Source organism: Rhamphochromis longiceps, linkage group LG3 (assembly GCF_057381845.1).
Source record: "Rhamphochromis longiceps isolate RC_006_pf linkage group LG3, R_longiceps_female_GT1.1, whole genome shotgun sequence".
NCBI lineage: Eukaryota > Metazoa > Chordata > Actinopteri > Cichliformes > Cichlidae > Rhamphochromis > Rhamphochromis longiceps.
The window spans coordinates 38927330-38949590 of NC_140559.1; the positions used below are offsets into that span (position 1 = coordinate 38927330).

The window sequence follows — 22261 nt, forward strand, 5'->3', positions numbered from 1 at the left end:
CCCTGAGTGAGGACAGAGTACCCATAGCAGAGCAGTGCCCAGAATCATGTCTGTGGAACCGTTAGGAGATTCAAGATTCAAAATGTGTATTGTCATGTGTACAAAGAAAAGCATTTCTCTGTGCAATGAAATTCTTTCTCTGCTGTCCATACATAGATACCGGTTAATATGTACAAATAAAACTACCACAGATAAATACAAATAGTATGAATAAACACTGTAGCCTTAAAAATAAATCCCACTTTTGTTTGTTTGTTTGTTTGTTTGTTTGTTTGTTTGTTTCTTTCTTTCTTTCTTTCTTTCTTTCTTTCTTTCTTTCTTTCTTTCTTTCTAGTGTTTAAGAGTGGACTAAGTTCTCATGTAGGCCACTCTTTCTCACAGGTTCGAGTTAGTTGAAATTTTAAGACATCGAAAAAAGAATTTGTGACTTATGGATAGTAAAAACTATTTGTGAAACGTCATCAGATTTTTTGAAAAATCCAATAATACCTATCTTGTTATTTATATTTTAAGTGTAATTTAGTTTTTACTAAAAATTCAATTTTCAGGGGGGTTCTCAAGTTATACTTTGTAATATTTTGAAACCATTTTTTTTCAACAACTGGATTTACGTTTTGTCTCAGGAAACGTTCACACCTGTTTTTTAGTATTCCGTCCACAGATTCATCATTTTCAAATGTATGAGTGGTACAAAAAAGGCACGCAATGGTTAGCTTCAAAGGCATTTATTTTGAAAACACCGGACGGAAATCCCTGTTATGTGCCGTTGCTTCTCCGCGCTCCCGAACATTCGGTTTCCCAGTGAGCACGCGCTTCCCGGACCGTAGCTGCCCGTCATCGCTGGCGCTGACATCACACGGAGGATTTGCTACAATGTCAAATACTCACAAGCAGCGCGAGCTCATGGCTTCCCCGCGCCACAATGACAAACACCGCCGCGTCCTGCTGCTCATCCTCTAAATACTACACAACTACGACCACAACTACGACCACCGTCCATGGCTTTATTCCGCGATTTTGGACAGGATGCGTTTGAGGTGAGACGGGTCACTCAGTTCTTTTCTAAATTACTGCTTTTTACTTGTAATTCATTTAGTTTATTTCGTAATGTTTTTAATTGAAAATTGTAGCTGATGTTTGAATTCTTGTTTGTTAAAAAATTAAAACCTTTAAACGCAGACGGCGTGTTTCCCCGTATCTTTATGGGAAAAGTTCCCCGGCTCCCTAACGTTGATTGCTGTGCTATTACGTAATGGGAGTGCGGACACTGCTGAACGGATTTTACAGTGAGGTGCCGTGATGACACATCTCTGATAGCACAAGCTCGCGGTTTGCGTAGTAAAGACCGCGTCATATTTGCACACCCCTGTAACACCAAGTTTGTAGCCAAATAACGCATTTATCCCCTCACTGATTCACTCAAAGCACAACACTTCACGGTTTTCCAGGCTGTTAGTTGACCCAGCTATGACTGATTTATTACTGTTTTAAAGAAAAAAAGTCATTTAATTACAGGTCCTCATTGAACAAATACATGCTAAAAACAGAAGAACATTTAAGTGATTTGTGCTTGTATTTTTAGCTGGAAAATATATAAATGTCTAATGTTGCTACTGATGTTGCTCATACTTTTATAATATCTGCAGTGCTGTGAAAATGCATGTACTCTCTTTCTGATTTTTTCCCCTTATTTGTCATGCTTACTTCTTTTAGATCATCAAACACATTTTAACATTACACAGCGATAACTGATTAAAATAAAAAAAACGAGTTTTTTAAATGATGACTTTATTTATAAAAGTAAAAATAAAGCTATCCAACCCCTGTGTGCAAAACTAATTGCCCCGCTTTGTTAAATCATGTTCAGGTTCATTAGCTACTGCCAGACCTGGCGAATCAAGAAATCACTTCAATAGAAGATGTCTGACAAAATGAAGCAGGCTCAGATCTCAAAAAGCAACACATCATGTCCTGATCTAAAGAAACAGCTGATAAACAAAGTCATTGACATCTGTTAGTCTGGAAACAGTTACAAAGCCATTTTTAAGGTTTTGGGACTCGAGAACAGTGGAACACTGGTGAACCTTCCCAGGAGTGGCTTACCAAAATTACTCCAAGATCACCCGGACGACTCAACCAGGAAGTCATAAAAGACCGCAGAACAACATTAAAGAACCACAGGCCTCACCTGCTTCAGTTAAGGTCAGAGTTCATGATTCAACAATAAGAAAGAGAATGGGTAAAAATCAGACTGCATGGGAGAGGTCAAGGAGAAAACCACTGCAGAGCAAAAAGAACACAAAGGCAGGTCTCACATTTACCAAAAATATTTTGGTGATCCTCAAGAGTTCCGAGAAAATATTCTGTGGACTGATGAGACAGAAGCTGAACTTTTTAGAAAGTTTCAGTCCCATTACATCTGCAAAAAACTAACACAGCAATTCATGAAACAACATTATACCAACAGTCAGACATGGTGGTGGTCGTGTGATGGTCAGGGCTGCTTTGCTGCTTCAGGACGACTTGTTGCAACGGATACATTTTGTATTTATTCTGGTTCTCTTTGTCTAATATTAGAATTAGTTTGATGCTCTGAAACATGTAAGTGTGACAAATATGCAAAAAACAAACCCTAAGAAATCAGGAATAGGGTAACTACTTTTAGTCACTCTGTTGTTTTCAGCACATTGCTAAGTATCAGCATCAGAAGAAGACACCGAGTACAAGGTGTTCACGGTTAAGTGATGACAAGCTTTGAACCTGACTGTGTGCTGTTTGTGTGTCTCAGCAAATCTATGTGAGTGCGTGAGCCAGGTCAGAGGTCATGTTGCGGAGGGAATCCGACTCCCACGGCCTCTTTACCTTCGGAGAGACGTCCGACAATGACTGTGAGGTGAGGCTGTTTATTTATACCTGCTACCGGCGTACCTCTTAGATCTGCATGTGGCTCTAAAGTAGGCTGCAGTTGACACAAAATGTAACCGAAGGAACCCACAGGTCCAGTTGCTGAACACGTAATAGCCCAACTTTTTGACTTAATTGTGTTATTTTTTTTCCTTTTAATAACTCTAGTGTTCAGCACTTGGCAGTCAAGCATTTTTAAGTGAGTAGGCAGATAATGTCAAAAGCCAGAAATCTCTCCTCTGAGCCGTTGACAGAGATATGAAAACTTTTGCCAATGATATCCAACAGCCAGGCTCATCCCAGGTCATGTGACAGTGATATAGCTGTACCTTATGTAAGTTTGTACAAGCTTCTTACTCCTTCCCTATATCTCTGTCATTATGCTGCTGTCTAAGGATAAAAGGGACCAGAAGCTTCATCAAGTCAGCAGATCACAGTTGTTTATCCTCCCTGTCTTTGTCTCTCTGTCTTAGATGGGGGTGAGCTGCAGAGAGGTAGATGTAGCGTGTCTGTGCGAGGCCGGTCCCTGTACACTTTATTCAGAAGCACACACGCCTACGCTGGTGAGTGCTCAGGTTTTCCACTTAAGTGTCTGTGGCCGTCGCTCAACCCGCTCAGATCTGAGAGTGTTTCTTCATCTGTAATCAGGCTCTAAATGCTGCCCGACGACCTCTCTGCATCTTTGTCGCTGCCCTGTTTTATTTTAAAGTACCTGTTCAGAGATATCGACGAATCACGTGTTAGCTTTTCGTTTTTTTTTTTTTCGAGATGTGAATCTAATCAGTAGGTCTGTCTCTCTTCCTGCTTTCTGTTCTCAGGACACGCGGCTGTGTGAACGCTGTGGAAAAAACAAAGTGATGGTAACCAGGTACTCTGAGGGATACGGCACAGAGGTAATGTGTAGCATATGTGTGCGTGTCTTTATGACAGTGCTCTGTGTGCAGCTACTTAATGCTGTTGCAGAGCGCTGTGTGTGGAGTCCAGATATGTAACACGTTATAAGACTTTTTGATATTTGTGTTGATTTCCTGGCAGGCAGCTGGCATTTTTATAGGCTTTTAAGATTCCAGCTTGTGAGCAGTACATGAGTAATACCAGGGTTCACTTAGGCCAGATGATTGATGCTCATGCCACAGATAGACATTTTCAAAAAGGATTTTCAGTCTCTTAAATCTAGGGTTGGACCATTTATTGCTAACTGATATACAGCACTGTGCAAAAGTCTTGAGCCAGCCCTAACATCTCTATATTTTGTCATATTTTGAGGCAAATACTGAAACTTTTCTGACAAAGTTGTATTTTTACTCAGTTGTATATAGAATTTGTGTTCTATTTTTATCCTATTGTATATTTTATTCTGCTGTATATAGTATTTTATTTTATCCTATTCTATTAGAATAGAATTATCTATTTCTATCTTATCTTATCTTATCTTATCTTATCTTATCTTAACATGCACAAACTTACAGGTAAATAAATTTAGTTCGCGGATGACACCACAGTGGTTGGACTCATCTCAAGGGGGGATGAGTCGGACTACAGAGATGAGGTCAACAGACTGACTGAGTGGTGTTCAGTTAACAACCTCCAACTGAACACCACGAAAACTAAAGAACTTATCTTGGACTTCAGGAAGGTTAGAGCAGACCCGGCCCCACTCTACATCCACGGGAACTGTGTGGAGAGGGTACACTCCATGAGGTTTCTGGGCGTGCACATCTCTGATGACCTCTCCTGGACTGCAAATACCACGGCGGTGGTTAAAAAGGCCCAGCAGCGTCTCCACTTTCTGAGAGTGCTCAGGAGGAACAACCTGGAGGAGAGGCTGCTGGTGACATTTTACAGAGCCACCATAGAGAGCATCCTAACGTACGGCATAACATCATGGTATGCAGGGTGCTCAGCTGCGGACAGGAAAGTACTGCAGAGGGTCATCAACACAGCCCAGAAGATCACTGGCTGCTCTCTGCCCAGCCTGGAGGTCACTGCAAACTCTCGGTACCTCAGCAGAGCTGGCAATATCATCAAGGACCACTCTCACCCCAGCAACCAACTGTTTGAACTATTACCGTCAGGCCGACGGTACAGGTCACATAAAACCAGGACAAACAGATTCAGGGATAGCTTCTTTCCCAGAGCTATCACCGTAGTAAATAAGCACAAAAACAACTGAACCTATTCCATACTGTCACTGTCATTATATTATGCTGCTATTCATACTGTCATTATATTAATGCTGCTATCCTGTATATATTGTACATACTATTATTTGAGTACTTACGATTGTTTTTTTGTACTTTTTATATTTTACATTTATATTTATTATTGAAACTTGCACCAAGGGAGTGGCACTCCAATTTCGTTGTACTCTGTACAATGACAATAAAGGCTATTCTATTCTATTCTAAATACAGCATATAAATCAAAAACAGAGCTTGAAAGTCAATATTTGGTACGACCTTTATTTTTCAACGCAGCTTGAAATCTCTTAGACAATCTTTCTTTAATTAATTTTTGAATAGTTCTCCAGGCTTCTTGAAGGACATTCAAAGTTCTTCTTTGTCCTAGATCAAAATCTCCAACACCATTGGCTGAAATGCAACACCAAGCCATGATGGAGCCTTCACCGTGCTTCATACACGCTCACTTATCATCATCATCATCATTTATTTATATAGCACTTTAAAAACACACCTGGTAGACCACAGTGCTGTACAATACTAATATGCACATAGTAATAAAACCAGACATAGCAATAAAATGTTAAAAAACAAAACAAACAAAAAAACTTATGTTCCTCTCTCCTGCCTTCCTCAAAAACAAACAAACAAAAATTGGATTCCTCACTCCAGAGGACCTGTTGCTATTGTTTTTCAGTTTGGCTCTTGCTCTGGTTAGATTTTTAGGCCTGACACTTCTTCTGTCCTCTACTTGTCTAGCTTCCACAGATTTTTTTTAAAGGACATCCAGTGTTATGCCAGGTTTTTGGGTAATAGCTCTTTGGGAATACCCTTTTTGGTGTACAAATAGTTTATTTCCTCCATCTTGCACAGATTTCACAAATGAGTACAAGTTTTGTGTTTTGTGACAGGCTGCGAATACCAAAGTGTCAGCCACTGGACTGACAGAAAGAGGGGAAAAACCAAAGAAAAACTGTGGAAGAGCTCCAGAAAGGCTGGAGTACTGTTGCTCAAGACCACTTTAAAAAATAAAATAAAAATTCTGGCTCTTTAAAGCAAAAAATTTAAATTAGGAGGGACTCCAGATTTTTGCACAACAAAACTGGCTATAATTGGCTAATACGTATCAAAATGGAAATAAGCACCGCAAATATTTTAATCAGTGAGGTAGGTGATTTGATTTGTGATACAATTTTCCTGAATTGATGGTGATAATGCTAGCTACCCTTACATGAAACAATATCCAAGATAAGGGGAAACATGAGCAATTTACCAAACAAGTCAAATATAATGAAATCATTTAATAAAATGCCTTTATCTGTTTACTGTAGCCTGAACTTAAAACTAGCCTGAACTAGGTAGCTTGTTTAGCAGAGTGCAGCTGTTCTAACATGCTGTGCTGTCAGCGTTAATCTCGTTAAAATTACATTAACACCATAACCACATTAACGCTGCAAATCTCTGTTAGGGAGTTATCGTGGATCACCTTGTGTGTGGGGCTGCATGGTGCTAATGAGTGAACAAGCTAACTGCGTTGACGCCACGAAACCCCACGCAAAGTGGGGCCCCACGAAAGTGATTTTTTTAATGCTAAAAACGTTAGTTTGTCTATGCTGTTTATATTTTAAAAAGTTATCAATATTTGGTATTCTTAAAAAAAATCACAAAATATCGCTATATCTCTGTCATGCAGCTAGCTGCTATAGTTGTGTCTGCACCCACCTGCTCATTTGAGGCCACACCCTCAGTCAGTGGAAACTGTAAGCCTTGCTATAATTTAAACCTATGAGTTATATTAAAAAATGGAAATGTAAGGCAGTCTTGAAAAGGGAGATTTTTTTTTTGGTAGCAGGCTGTAACAATTTATAGTTGTGTTGCAACATTAGCCATTTTAACATAGGGCGCTGTGGTGACTTGCTTTTGGATTCAGCCTCAAGTGGCCATTACAGGAACTGCATTTTTTGGCCAGAGATAAAAACACACAGCACATTATGTTAATAGCTCATTGTTTTTTGTTTTTTATTTAAATGCTAAACTTGTATTTTCAGTACAGTACAGTACATCTATCTATCTATCTATCTATCTATCTATCTATCTATCTATCTATCTATCTATCTATCTATCTATCTATCTGTCTGTCTGTCTGTCTGTCTGTCTGTCTGTCTGTCTGTCTGTCTGTCTGTGACAGAAAGAGGTAAAAAGACTGGTACTGTTGGGATATAAATACTCTCTGACTTCATTACGTTATGGATAGAGGTGTGAGCTGATTCATGCTTAATAACAATGGTGGTAATATAAAAAGTGACGCATTAGCACACTCACACAGACAAATGCCATCATCAAGTGGTATTTGGTTTCACAAACTGTGTTGGTCTGTGATGAGTCACTGGGATTTATGTGTTTCTTTCTTTTTAAAAACTCAAAAAATTGAAAACACTTTTGTATTTGTCATATTTTATCCCAGCTTAATGGCTGCTAACACATTCCTCTGTGTTTCTGTTGGTTATTATATATTTTTTCTTGTCTTTTTCACTCCATTGCAGGAGGAGTGTGTGTTATCTGACCCTCAGGGGGAGAGTGACGCAGATGCGGATATAGAGGATACAGACTGCAGGTCACCGACACGTTCATATTCACACAGTGTGCTGCGCTGTACCTTACTGTATCTGACCTTGTGCCTTTGACTCAATTTGTTCAGACTCCAGGAGCCTGGCTCTCTCCAGCGAATCAGCTCACGGAGACGGAAACGTCCTCGAGTAGCGCGACAAGACACCACAGAGAGCGAGGATGATGGCGGGCGAAGCCATAGATCCCATCGATGGAATCTGAGGCTTAGTCCTGACAGAGCACACAGCAGAACCATACTCGAGGTAAGAAGAAATAAAAAAAAACAAATCAAAATCAAGCAATCAAGATGTGATTGTGGTGCAGACCTTCAGCTTTAATTCAAGAGGTTTTTATTCAAAAATCCATTAATTTTATGCATTTAGTTGAATACTCCAAAAGAGTGTTTCACTCGGTTGACATCAGGTCACTGTAGAAAATTCTATTTCTTTGCCATGAAAAACTTTTGCAGCCTGCTTTGTATCATCCAATCAAGCTTGCAGCATTCGGTTGAATCTGAGCAGAGAGTATAACCCCCTCTGCACTTCAGAATTCGTTGTCCTCTTCTATCAGCAGTCACATCATCAATAAACACGACATGGACAGTGTATCCATGCCTCCACCGTGCTTGACATACTAACTTTTCCCCTTCTCGTCCATCATTGTGATAAAAGTCAGTCTTGATTGTTCTGTCCAAACATATGTACACTTGGCTCTTTCACATGTTTTCTGAGTCTTGAGCCTGTAACCAGTGGTTTGCACCTCATTGTAAACATCTGTTTCCATTAACAAAAGCATCTTTTGATTGGAGACCCAATGATACACCTACCTGCTTGAGAGTGTTCTCGACATGTTTAGATGTTGTGATGTTTTTTCTCTTAACCATTGAAATAATCCTGCCATCTTGCACTTTTAGTCATCTTCTGTGGTCCTTCAGGCCTTCTGCTATTGGTATCAATTATTCATTCATATTTGAAATTCACAAAAACTCAGATATTATGTTTGCTTTATTTGTCATGAAATAACGAGCTGCTTGTCAGTCAGTTGTCCAATTATACTTGAGCCTTTGAATCAGTGTTGCCAACTCCTCAGTAAGGAAAATCGCTATTGGTTGTCCTAAAAGTCGCTAAATGACGTCATCGCCTAATTTGCATAATTGATGTTGTTGGAGAGAGAAATAACATCGTGGAAGTGACATAAAGTGAGTAAAAAACGTCCTAAATGCATTTAGAGTTTATTTATAACTACAAATTAAATTTATTTTAGCAATTATTGTTTTTTTTAATGTCACAATTCCAACCCTGCTCCTTTACCCGGGCTTGGACCGGTAAAAGTGACCCGAAATAGGTGCTCTGGTGGAGTTACTTTATGTGTGTGTTTATAAGTAGTTTTAAACCTTGTGATCCACAAAACAGCATAAGAGTAAAAGAGTAAAAGAAGAACTGACTGCGTTACAGCACCCGCTGCTTGTTGAGAGTAAAAGCGATACGCGCTTTCACGTCTTTTTTTAGCGACTTTCTTTAGAAAAAAAGTCGCTAAGGGGTCTGAAAACTCGCTAAATATAGCGACAAAGTCGCTAAGTTGGCAACACTGCTTTGAATATGGCTTAATCTTTATAGAAATGGTAAAGTAGCTAATACAGTACTTTTGTTAAACCCCTTGAATTAAAGTTGAAAGTCTTGAATATTGATTGTTTGATTTTAAATCTACTATGTGGTGTACAGAGAGAGAACATTGCCCCCTGAAAAGTGTCATTATCCAAATACTTTCTGACTCACTGAATGCACAGAATTTTCCAGGTTCATACTATTACTTCCCTGTTGCTTTAATTAGTTACTCTGCTCATTTAGGGTCTAAAAATGAAGTACAAACAGAGAAATTGAGGTCTATCTCAGTTCTCTCCTGCGTCTGCCTTTCAGGAGAGCATATCACAGGTCAGGCCACTGATCATTTGCAGGCCAAACGTGGAGAAGCAGAAGAGTCCTGATGAGGTGACCCGAGGCTCCAAACTGACGTCTCTGTGGCCGTCGTCCTTCTCTCTTCCTCTTATCCTCCTCCTGTCATTACCTCTCTCTGTTTCTCTCATTGTTTTTATCGTGTCTTTCCTCCTTCCGTGGGCCAGTGCTTGACCCCCGCCATGCCTGCTTCAGGATATTAGTTTCATTCCAGAAATGACAGAAAGTTCTACCGACTCATATAATGTAGTGGATAGCGTAATTTCTTTATAAACGAGTAGAAAGACTTGAAGATAATAATAGATTAGCAATACTGAATTTGTGTTCAATGTTTCTTTTCCTCCTTTCTTTAAATATCTTGACTTTAAGCGAAGGTCGTCCCTCGAAACCAAAAAGGCACTGAGAAACTTTCATAACGCGGCGCATTTTGATCGAGAATGTGCTCACAGTGAACACAACACAAACTCAGCTCCTGCCTCTGTCTCATAAAATCTCACCTTCCGTCTCACTTTTCCTCACCCCCTCGTTTGTAAAAATAGACCTCTCATCTCGCTCCTTATTCTAACAAGCCACTGGAGTGACACAGAGGGGGGGGGGGCAAGGTTTTATGGCTGTGCAGGTACTTTTAAAAAGGAAACTAGGAGGCTCGGTAGGAAAACCTGCGAAAGACAATGCTGCCGAACTATGCAATCCCTCTGTTTGTACCGCGGCATCTTAACTGCTGTTCGAGTACGTCTCCTATGTCCTTGGCACTGTCGACACCTTCGTGGCCCCCCGTCCCCTTTTCTTCCTCTGAGGAGTACAGTTTGTGAATGCAGGGACTCGATGGTTCCAAAGTAGAGCGTGACCCAATTTAAAAAGCATTACCAGGAGAGATCTGATACAGCTCCCATCGTGTATGATCTACAGCACATCTGTTATAACGAATAAATTACATGTATTAATTTACGCGCCGCAGACCTCAAAATAAAACGAGCTTTGGTGGCAGTGTGTTACAGGAGTTTGGACACTATTTCACAGTCTTACATTCATATTTAAGAATGCTTATGTAAATTATGATTTAAGAGGACTAAGCTTGACAATCAGTCATGCTGTTTATTTCAAGCTGGAATATCTAGAAAACGCCATCTTTTGGCTATGTTTGTACTGTACATTTCATTTTATGTTGTTTTGTATGTGTTTTGAAGTTAGGGTTGTTTTTTCTTCTTCCACACGTCACACTACTGATGCTTGCTTGCCTGTAGAAAAATGATCATTTTAGGTTAATATCAGGTTGCACTGTGTTAACTGGTTAGTTTTAGAGATTTTTCTCTCCTAGTTTGTTGTCATGTTGTAGTCTTACATCTTATTTCTATATGTGTTTATCTCTGTTTCATGGGACCCAGAAATTCAATAAAACTAGATTGTATTTTGACAACAAAAGCCTTTCTTTCTTTCTTTTTTTCTCCACTACCACTTTAAAACCAAGCAGGTTGCAGAAATGAGGCTAAACTGCTGACTTATGTCTTCGTTATAGCTACTACCATTAGCACTCATACATCTTCAAATGTAAAATAGTAAAAACCAACACAATTGTATCTCATATCCCCGTATTGGGCGTTGTTTTTGGATTATTGTAGTAAATGCTGGTCCAGGTTCAACATGGCAAGTGACCAATTGCATTGTTATGATGTCATAGTTTTGCATCGTGGAAAAAGCCTGTCGATGGACTCTCAAGAAAAAATAGGATGGCAGTCAGGGTTAGGGTTTGGTGTGTGTTGTGATGGTGTTTCCACATTGCAAAACTATGACATCACAGCTATGTCACTGGTCACTTGCAGTGTTGAACCTGGACCAACAACAACACGAACACAGGGACATCATATCATGCTGTCTTTAACCGGGTGGCAGGAAATATAATAACACACCAGGTTACAAAAATCAAGAGGTGCACGAGTTAGCGAAAACGGCAGCTAATGACAACACTGACAAAGTCGATATCAGTTTAACGTCAACTTTGTGGTACAGTTCTGTTTGCCAGGCAGGACATGGTGGGTATAATGGGGTCCTTAGCCTCTGGGAACATCAGCGGTTTCTTTATTTTACTGTGTCCGGTGTAGTCAGGATATCCAGATAGTAGATAAGGGTTTTCCAGTTCTGGACTTTGTGCCTGCCATTGCTTATCATTGCAGTTAAGTTAATAAAATAAGTCAATAATAGTCTAAAATCTCCCTTTTCGAGACTGCCTTACATTTCCATTTTTAGACTATAGCAAATGGTTTGGAAACTGCATTTTGAAGGAACCAAAGCTGGTTTAAACAGGATTGTTGAGTAAAGCTCTGACTACAAACTGACTACACTGATCTTCTGGTACCAACAATTTTGCCCACACTTTCTGCATTTTCATGTCCAAAATTCAGTTTTAGGTGGTTACACATAGGATTATCTGTAAACCTCCAAAAGCCTCAGCAACACTTTAGGTCAACCGCTATGACTTTAACTTTTTTTATATATATATATTTCACTTCACTCATTTCTGTCCCACTCTGTGATCTAGATTACACTTGCATTGATCTTATCTTGCAGGATCTTATCAATGCAAATATGTATATTTTCCCACCCATCCATGGTGATCCTGGAGCTCATCCCAGGTGACACTAAATGAGAGAGAGAGCTGTACAAGTTGCAGGTCAGTCACATGACATTTTTGCAAAATGTTGAGTTATTGTTTCTGATTTTTTTTTTTTTAGACCATGCAGAGTTACAGAATAGGCACTCTGACAAAAGATGACAGTGCTCGGTGCTTGAACTACTTGTGCCTCTCACTCTGTTGAGCCGAAAAAGAAGAATGCAACCCTCATGTCCCAGCAGTGTAGCTGCTCTTGACAAAAGGGCCTGAAGGGGGGAGGGGGGGTCCAATAACGAGGTTAGCGCTCTTCACTCCTCCTCCTCCTCTCACTGCTTGCATTGCCATGGTAACAATCAGAACTGCTGCAGAGGAAACAGACTTTTCATAAGTAAGATTGTGAGCAGCTGCCCAAAGCTAAACTGTAGGTAATAATGTAGGTACAGAAGTGTATCCGTATCTGCCGTGAATGTATATACAATGGCAAATATCTGTACAGGTTGTTCCTGAATGGCGACGTTTTTAGGGTGTATTAAAGCATTAAAAAAACATCTTACAGACAGTTGAATGCTTACAAGCACACATTCAGTGTGAAGAAATGTTTAAGCACTCAAGTGCTCTTTTGAGTGCAGTTGAAAAGGGGCCTTAATCACTTGCCTGCTTGTTTAAATCCTTCTGCGTGTGAATGCACAGTAGGCATGTGTTCGTGTGATGCCTCACATGTGAAGCCAAAGTCACCGTGTCCTCAGGTAGGAGTGTTTTTTTTTAAGCGATCTGTTGCCCACCAGTTTCATTTCCAAAACACCTACTCACAGTCCCGAAACTTCAAAGCATGTCAGTAGATTTTTATTAGGAACCCACAGTGTGAACAAAACATCCATTGATCTTAGAGGATGTATGAAGCAGGGTTTTGATTTTAAAGATAAAAGATCTTCAACCAGTGATATTGAGCTTAAACACATTTAAACAAAACAGAGACAAAAACAGCAGCTAGCATGAACGAGATCAACACTGCTGTACAGACAAAGATCGGATCAAAATGTTTTGTCAAATGAGAATAAATGCACCTAGCCGTTTTTGCTGCAGTTTCCTTATCAGATTAAAATGGTACACTTTATGGACTTATACATTACACGTACAGGAGCTTCTTGGTTGTGGAAACCCATGCCATGAAGTTCTCCGTGGACAGTTTTTATGCAGGCAGAACTCTCTGCCTGGGAGGGATGTGAGATGGGCAAATGAACTGAATCATTTCTTCAACAGATTTGACTCAGCCATGAGGCGGTCTGCAACATCGGCTGCAGACTCACCCACCCCCACTGCTGCTGTTCCACCTCAGACACTTCACACCTCCTCTATTCACCCTGCTCACTCCCCCCCACCCCCAACAACAGCATCCAATACACACTCAACACAAGGCTCCAGCCTGTCTCTCTCAACCACCCAGGTTAGGAGGGAACTGAGGAGGATTAATGGCAAGAAGGCAGCGGGTCCAGATGGCATCAGCTCGAGGGTCGTCAGGTCCTGCGCGGACCAACTGTGTGGGGTGATGGAGCACCTCTTCAACCTGAGCCTGAGGTTGGGAAGAGTCCCACAGCTCTGGAAAACCTCCTGTGTTGTACCAGTGCCAAAGACTTCACGCCCCAAGGACCTCAACAGCTACAGGCCGGTGGCTCTGACATCCCACCTGATGAAGACCCTGGAGCGGTTGGTCCTGGCTCAGCTTCGGCGCCTAATAAGCTCATCACTGGACCCACTTCAGTTTGCCTACCAGCCTGGCATTGGAGCGGATGATGCCGTCATTCACCTCCTACATCGTTCCCTCGCTCACCTGGAGACCGCTGGAAGCACTGTGAGAATCATGTTCTTTGATTTCTCCAGTGCCTTCAACACTATTCTTCCCTCGGTTCTGAAGGACAAGCTGGAGAACTCTGGAGTGGACCATCACCTCACTACCTGGATCCTGGACTACCTCACCGACCGACCACAGTATGTGAGGACTCAGGGCTGTGTGTCGGACAGGGTCGTCTGCAGTACGGGGGCCCCACAGGGAACGGTTCTGGCTCCGTTCCTCTTCACCATCTACACTGCAGACTTCTCCCACAATTCCACCCAGTGCTTCCTGCAGAAGTTCTCTGATGACTCTGCAATAGTCGGCCTCATCACTGATGGAGACGACAAGGAGTACAGAGGTCTGACCCAAGACTTTGTGGACTGGTGCCAGCTGAACTACCTCCAGATCAACGCCAGTAAAACCAAGGAACTGGTGGTAGACTTCCGCAGGCACAAGCATTCTCCACTGCAACCACTGAACATCCAGGGTATGGACATTGAGGCTGTGGACAGCTACAGGTACCTTGGTCTTCATCTGAACAATAGACTGGACTGGACTCATAACTCAGACGCCCTCTACAGGAAAGGGCAGAGCAGGCTGTACCTGCTGCGGAGACTCAGGTCGTTTGGAGTGGAGGGCCCACTCCTGAAGAAATTCTATGACTCTGTTGTGGCTTCTGCTATCTTTTATGGCGTGGTCTGCTGGGGCGGCAGCATCTCTGCTGGGGACAGGAAGAGACTGAACAGGGTGATCCGAAGGGCCAGCTCTGTTCTAGGATGCCCTCTGGACCCAGTGGAGGTGGTGAGTGACAGGAGAATGGCGGCTAAGCTGTCATCCCTGATGGACAACATCTCCCACCCCATGCAGCAGACTGTGACAGCACTGAGCAGCTCCTTCAGTGGGAGACTGCAGCACCCACGGTGTGGGACGGAGAGATTTCGCAGGTCTTTCCTCCCCACTGCTGTCAGACTCCATAATAAAGACTTTAACTGATCAAGCACACACATCCATACATATGCAATAATACTAAGTGCAATAATCCTTTCTGTCATCGTTGTATTTTTACTCAGTTGTATATAGTATTTGTATTTGTATTCTATTTTTATCTTATTGTATATTTATTTTATTTTATTCTACTGTATATAGTATTTTATTTTATTCTATTCTGTACAGTTGTGTACTGTATTTATTCTTATTGTATTCTAATTTTTGCCTCATAACTTTTGCACTGTCCACTTCCTGCTGTGACAAAACAAATTTCCCACGTGTGGGACTAATAAAGGTTATCTTATCTTATCTTATCTTATGCCAGAGGAGGGTTGGAGGTCTGCAGTGACTGAGTCAGCCAAGTGTTTGTGACTTTGCACACTAAACTTGTGGATGAGTTGCTGTGGAGCCCAAACACTTCTACTTTGCAATAATTCACTTAAAGCTGATGGTGGAATATTTAGTAGGGCAGAAATTTCATGAACTGTCTTCCTGCATCAGCAGCATCCTATCACAGTATCATATTGGAGTTCAAGGGGCTCTTTAGAATTCCCCATTCTTTCACAAATAATTAAAGGCAGTAGAGACAGACTGGGGGCCTGATTTTGCACACCTTTGGCAATGGGACTGAAAATATCTGAAATGAAAGACAAAGAGGTGTGGTTCTAAACTTTTGTATGAATGGTATGAATAAAATTAGTCCTAAAACAAAATATACCCCACTACATCCCAAACCTTACCACAGTATTCTCTTCAGTGTCAACCTGATTAAAAAAAGGAAATAAAAAGGTACTTGTGATTAGGTTTGCATACCTCTGAGATTTATGCTCCACTAAATTATAACTAGACGTTTAGAACCTGCTCAAGTCTGAAGACCATTTAGTAATAAGGCAAAGAAGATTTTAAAATATCTTTATAAAATTCTAGCAGCTAATATATTGACAGATCTTCTAAAACTGGGACTTCCTGTCTAATTGCCTCTGATTTGACAAATGTTTTCAACTGACTTGAAGAAGCTTGTTTCCAGCTTAGAGATTTCTTCGGTTTCATTGGTTAGTCAAAACTAAACACTACCTAGCACTGTGACAGGACAAATTCACAAATAGCTGGCGCAAGCCAATCCAGTTACATTTCTAAAAATGTGGTAATGCAAGGAGAGAGCATGTGTATGAATGCTATTTTCCAAGTCAAGGTTACACAGTGTGACCCAGCTGTTTGCTTTCTCTGTTAGCACAAAAGCCTTCAAGTCAACAGGTGTTGTTTGTTTTTATGCCCTCTTGGCCTCCTCCTCCCTCTTGCGCCTTGACCCACATTCCTCTATACTTGGATGTGGAGGAGCAATGTGATCTCACTGATGACCCTCTAGGCATTTAAAATTTATCCCCAAGTCATATGCCTCAGAATGAATAAGCCTGCCAAGGCTTCCCGAGATGTCGAGGTTGATAGACTCAGATGGGCAGAGATTCAGCTGCCTCCAAGTCATTGCCTTGTTTATTACTTGCTTTTGCTTCTTCCAGTTTGCCTTTTAGAACTGTTGAACACAATCCCTACACTAATAGACTGCAAAGTCCTTCATTTAAGACCACAACAATAAACTGCACATCCTTTGGAGATATATCAGATATAAGGAATAAAATGAGGACAAAATTGGAAAAAAATGTGACAATATTTGACAATATGGTAAATAAAAACATAACTGTGCCATTTTCAGACTTTTGTTGGGTGTCTGCCTGAAGCCTCATGATGTCTAGAATTTCCACCACCTAGTGATATATTACACTGTATACAGGAGCTTATTTGGTTATATGAGGAATCATGCACTCTCACGCCACTCAACGCCACATGCAAGAGGGGAGAGAGAGGCAGGAGATGAACAAATAGACAACACAGCTCTTGTCTGCAGATGAGGTAAGGTCTGAGCTGTTTCACAGTGCGAAGTCCAGCTCAAGAAGTAAGTGATCTGCAGTCTCTTTGATTCCTGAGGTGCAAATCTGAAAGATTAAAGTAGCTGTGAAGATTATAGGTCTACTGGACACTCTGGCAGTTGCTAATTCCTGCCTTGAGAAGCAGTAGGATGTATGGAAGAGAGTGATGGAGAAGAGAAGGAGACGATTGTGGGACAGGATAAGATGCTGGATTAAAGCAGAGGTGTGTAATAAAGAAGAAGAAGAAGAAGAAGAAGGGGTGGAAGAGAATGGTGAGGATGCTGACAGCAAGGAAGATGATGTGAATGAGGAAGAAAATGAAGCAGGAGGAAATCAAGATGAAGAAGTGCAGGCAAAACCGGAGGTGAGGGATGCAGAGGAAACTGAAGATGACAAAGGAGAAAGTGGTTCAGAAACAGAAGGTTCTGATTTCACAGTTTCTGAAGATAAATATTTTAACAAACACAGAAATGAAGATATCTCTGAAACTCAGACTACTCTGGAGTGGAATGGAGAATTCAACGGTGAAATATTGACAGATGAAGAAGAAACTGTCACAGAATCTTGGGAAGCTTGGGAAGAGGAAGCTTCTACAGATGATAAGGAAACAGAACCTTCAGTGGATGAAGATGGGGATTTTAGTGATGAAGATGACATAAAGACATATTTCAAAGATGATTACCCCATACATGTTTTTCTCACCTTGAATGAATTCAGGAGTTCATCCGTTCTCACCGACCTTACTTTGAGGACAGAGGATGGGATGCGTTTCTGTGTGCACTCCCCAGTGCTGGCTGCTGTCAGTTCACTTACCTGTGATAATCTAAAAAGAAGCAAAGCAGGAAACAAAAGAGCTGATGAAAGAAAAGACGATGACACATGTGTTAGAGTTCACCCGTGGTCAATCTCTCTTGGTCCTGAGGTAGAGCATGTTGGGTTAGAGGCGATTGTGGAGTTTGCCTACACTGGACAAATACCATTCTTAAACAAGGATAATCTGGACAAGATAAAGGCTGCTGCTCAAACACTGGGTGCACCAAGGGTTCTCGATCTCTGCACTGAGGAAGAAGAGAAGTCCACAAAAACTGGAGGGGATAAGAAAAGGGAAAGTATTTGTACTGCACAACAAATGACGATCAGCCTTCAGTCCATCCAACAGCTGTGGATGGACAGAGTGGGATGTGATGTGACTCTGGAAGCTTGTGGTGGATTGCTTCATGGTGAGTAGACCATTTAATGCTGTCTGGATGCCCACTTTAACTTTTACCTATTTGCTCAAGTAAATTTCTGTGTTGTGATACATTTTCTTTCATCCACAAGTAGGTCCTCAATCAAATTTAACATCACTTCATTCATTGCAAAAGTGACTATATTCAATATTAGATAAATGTGTATTGAGAATTTTACCATCAAATATACATTTTCTTAAGATGCATCTATAGTTCTGCCAAATAAGTTTTCAGGTTGTTCATATTTCTGTTTTTTTGCAAGGCGACTACTGGGTGGTCCAGATTTCCATATTGTGGAACATTTGACCATCAAATAAATCTGGATTTACATTCTGCACAAAGTGTGTAGTAAACATACGTTGGGCCTTTATAGGCTTCATCTTTAATGAAGTACATTATAAAACAAGCATGTGACCTGGATATGTTAGAGATATTTACTCATTGATGTCTTTCATCTAGTCCACAGAGTTATCTTGGCTGTAAGCAGTGATTACTTCCGTGGCATGTTCACCTCAGGGATGAAGGAGTCCCATCAGCCTTTTGTGACCCTTCCCTTCCTTTTGGCATCAGAATTAGAAGTTCTAATTGGCTGCTCTTACAGTGGCGCTCTACCTATGAGCTGGCAGTGCATCTTTGAGATCACCAGCACTGCTCTCCAGCTTCAGTACCAACCTGCACTTTCCTTGTGCTACAATTTCCTGTGTCAAGAAATTAATCCTCAAACTTGTCTGGATGTGGTATCTTTTGCTGAGGCCTATGAAATGCCACAGCTTCTTGAATTTGCTGATGATTTTGTCCTCCGGCATTTCCAGATGGTGGCATGCACCTCAAAGTTTACGGACCTGTCAGCTAAAAAGCTCTTGATGTACCTAAACAGTAACTCACTTTATGTTCCATCTGAACTTGTTATATTCAAAGCCGTGGCAGCTTGGATCCAAGCAAAGCCCAGGATAAGGCTCAGACTAGCTCATGAACTTATGAAAACTGTCCAGTTTCCCTTGATGACATTCAAGGAATTCAAGGAAGTGCGATCTCAGACCATGTGGTGTAATCCCAACATGGCAGAGCTGTATAAGGAAATCTTTGAAGATTTCTGCTCCAGTGAGAGTGCACAGCATCAGTTCCGCATCTATATGCCAAAAGAGAGTCTCGTTCTGATTGGAGGTGACCAGATTTCGGAAGACCTGAGCAGCCGCAGCATCAGCAGAGAACTTTGGTTTGGGAATTCCCTCAGGAATCACATAGGGGTAAAAAAGGCATTGGAGTGGAGAAAGCTGGGAGAGATGCCTGAGCCAGCAAGATTCGGGCATGAGGTGGCTGTCCTAAAAGGACGATTGTATGTGTTGGGAGGCAAGAAGTATTATGGCATTGGTGACACCCTTAATAATGTTTACAGGTAAGAGCGGTTCATTGTCAACCCTCCAAAAGCAATAATAACATATACTTAACTGTTTCTTATATGTGCATAATTTCACCACTTGTAGATATGACCCTTGTGAAAACAGCTGGGAGTTTCTGGCTGAAATGCAAGAAAAAAGATGCTCATTTTCAGTGGTTGTACTTAATGAAAAGATATATGCCATCGGCGGACACAGTGAGACCGATCCTATAGATAGTGTTGAAAGATACTGCCCATCTACAAATTCTTGGAGGTAGGTTGGGGAGAGCATTCATTGTTCATTACCATGTCATTACATTTCTCCTAAATAAGCTGTTTAAAATTATTCAAAACTTTTCAAAATATTGTAGTTTGCTGTCACAAATCACTCATCTTTTCTTTTTCAGTTTCACCTCACCCTTGGATCTGCCTCTGAGCGGTCATGTAGCAAAAGTTACCCAAGGACAGATCTTCATAACAGGAGGGGAAAATAATGATTACCTTTGTGTTGCATCCCTCTTTCTGTACCATCCAGAAACAGGAAGCACCTACCTGGCAAACATGGCTTCACCTCGAGCTCATCACTGTATGGAGATCTTGGGTGAATATCTTTACGTGGCAGGTGGAGTAACCACTGATGATACCATGACTATTGTTGATCAGCTATCTTGTGAAGTGTACAGTCCAGTGGCTAACTGCTGGACTGCCTTTGCATCTCTGCCAGTGTCGCATGTTGGAGCAGGAAGTGCCGTTTTGGAGGGAAGGTTTTATGTGCTGGGTGGATACAGTCAGGAGGACTACACCGACACTAAGGTGGTGCACCGCTATGATCCTGCCAGACAGAAATGGGAGAACATGGGAAAGATGCCCGGGCCAAACAATGATATCCGTGCATGTCTGCTGTGTTTGCCAATGCATTTGCGACTATAAGACATGGTAATAAATCTCATTATTATTTATAATCACAAGAGGAGAATATCTCATTATAAAGTATATGAATTAAGGAGAGATACTTTGAGCTGAACCGCGTAAAGGAAATGAACTGGAACTGTTAATAATTTAAATTAAACAATATGTTTTTCAGTTTTCTGAAAGTTTTTGTCAAAATATCTATCTGAATTTTCTTATTTTCATATAGTGTGTGTGTGTGTGTGTGTGTGTCAGATATTTAGTGTTCACTTTGGCATCCGATTTTCTTTGGTTATATAACACAAGGTTTAAATTTGATATGAATTAAACTGAGCTGTGTGTGAGTTCCACAGCGGAATGCAATAACAAGGTACGATCACATGAGGGAGCTCTCTGCCTCCCCTCTTGTCTTTACCAAACTTTGTGGTGGGATGCTGGTGAAAACAGCTGTCACTGTAAAAACTGTACACAAAAAGGTTGTTTTGCATTTATTATTCTGAAGAAGTTTCTCAATTTATATTTGCATTAAATTCTACTTGAAAATAAACAACAATGAACTGAGTCCTTTAATAATATAAGTGCACATATTCAGGTAAGTGCTGAGGTAATATTAGGTCAGATCATTAGAAGTTTACACAGAGATAAAGAGATTTGATGACTAATGCTGCTTTAACATTTTAAGACAATGCATAAACCATGAAAGAGTAAAACAAACAAACAAACAAAAAACAGGTTTTGTGGCTGTTTAGGTTATTATACACCGCTGTATTGACCCCACAATTCTACGTGCACCCAATCAACTGCAACCAGCAGAGCTACTGCATTGCTGCTGCTGCCAGTGCCGTCTGCTGAAGGGCTGTCATATGTTGAAATTTGACTGACATTATTCTTCACAAGAATAGCACCTGCTGTGTGAGTGTGAGAGTAGTAGAGTAGTTGGAACTACTGCAACTGAGCAGAGACCATTCACTGGTGCTGTGAAGATTCCTGCAACAGAATAAAGGAAATATATTGTTTTCTTTCTGTCCAGCCAGCCTGGCTGTAGCTCAGACTGTAGAGCATCATGCAGGGTCATCTGCTAATTGGAGGGTTGGTGGTTTGATCATGCCAAATATAAAAAGCAGTGGTTGGGTGAATGTGGCATGTTGCATAAAGCGCTTTAAATGCTCCAGGGGAGTAGAAAAGAAAAGTACTGTATTATGCAAAATATAGCATTCGGAAAGCGATAAATGGGTCCAGCATTGAATGTGTTTATCCAATGAAAAAATCTGTTCAATTGGTCGCCACATTCATGTTGTGAAGCAGCTGAGTTGTGGATTTCAAACCCCAGACTGTGATTCAAATACAAATACTTCTCTTTTGCCTTCATCCACTCACTGATGTCCGTGTCGCCTTTCTGTCCACATCCTGGCTCAACAAACAAGAATCACAACAACAATCACCTGAAGAACTACGAGGTTTTTTTTAGTTCCGTCTTAGTTTGTTTCTTATTACTTAAAATAGATAAAGCTGAAACCCTAGAATTTCATGGCACTAAATTAGTAACGTACGGTTATGGTGTAACCTGGGTTCTCTAGCATATCGAGACTATCTCTCCACACAGTGTCTCGATATGCTAGAGAACTCAAAATTTTAAGATGATAACCAAAACTTTTGAAATCATAACTCAAAATTACACTTACCTCTGCTTGCTTTGCACAGAAGCAAACTTCCACACATCTCCCACAAAAATCAATTCTTCTAAACTAATA

The 22261-nt window shown here is 41.0% G+C and overlaps 2 protein-coding genes across 4 annotated transcripts; both read left to right on the forward strand.

Annotated features, from left to right (window-relative positions):
• The first annotated feature begins 780 nt into the window (after positions 1 to 780).
• Positions 781 to 11077, forward strand: LOC146674551 (uncharacterized). Of its 2 annotated transcripts, XM_085396948.1 has the most exons (7): positions 781 to 1037; positions 2789 to 2893; positions 3378 to 3467; positions 3723 to 3797; positions 7628 to 7698; positions 7783 to 7954; positions 9608 to 11076. In XM_085396948.1, the coding sequence occupies exons 2-7, from the start codon at positions 2825 to 2827 to the stop codon at positions 9815 to 9817; spliced, it is 687 nt and encodes a 228-aa protein (XP_085253074.1). In that variant the 5' UTR covers positions 781 to 1037; positions 2789 to 2824; the 3' UTR covers positions 9818 to 11076. The 2 variants fall into 2 exon arrangements, with proteins under 2 accessions (XP_085253074.1, XP_085253076.1); XM_085396950.1 differs by lacking the exon at positions 3378 to 3467 and having other exon boundaries at positions 9608 to 11077.
• Positions 11078 to 16866: 5789 nt separating this feature from the next.
• LOC146674552 (kelch-like protein 33) lies at positions 16867 to 21044 on the forward strand. 2 transcript variants are annotated; one of them, XM_085396961.1, is made up of 5 exons: positions 16867 to 18214; positions 18683 to 19619; positions 19708 to 19875; positions 20009 to 20202; positions 20326 to 21044. In XM_085396961.1, exons 1-5 carry the CDS (start codon positions 17161 to 17163, stop codon positions 20529 to 20531), a joined length of 2559 nt encoding a protein of 852 aa, XP_085253087.1. In that variant the 5' UTR covers positions 16867 to 17160; the 3' UTR covers positions 20532 to 21044. The 2 variants fall into 2 exon arrangements, with proteins under 2 accessions (XP_085253087.1, XP_085253080.1); XM_085396954.1 differs by having other exon boundaries at positions 20009 to 21044.
• The last annotated feature ends 1217 nt before the right edge of the window (positions 21045 to 22261 follow it).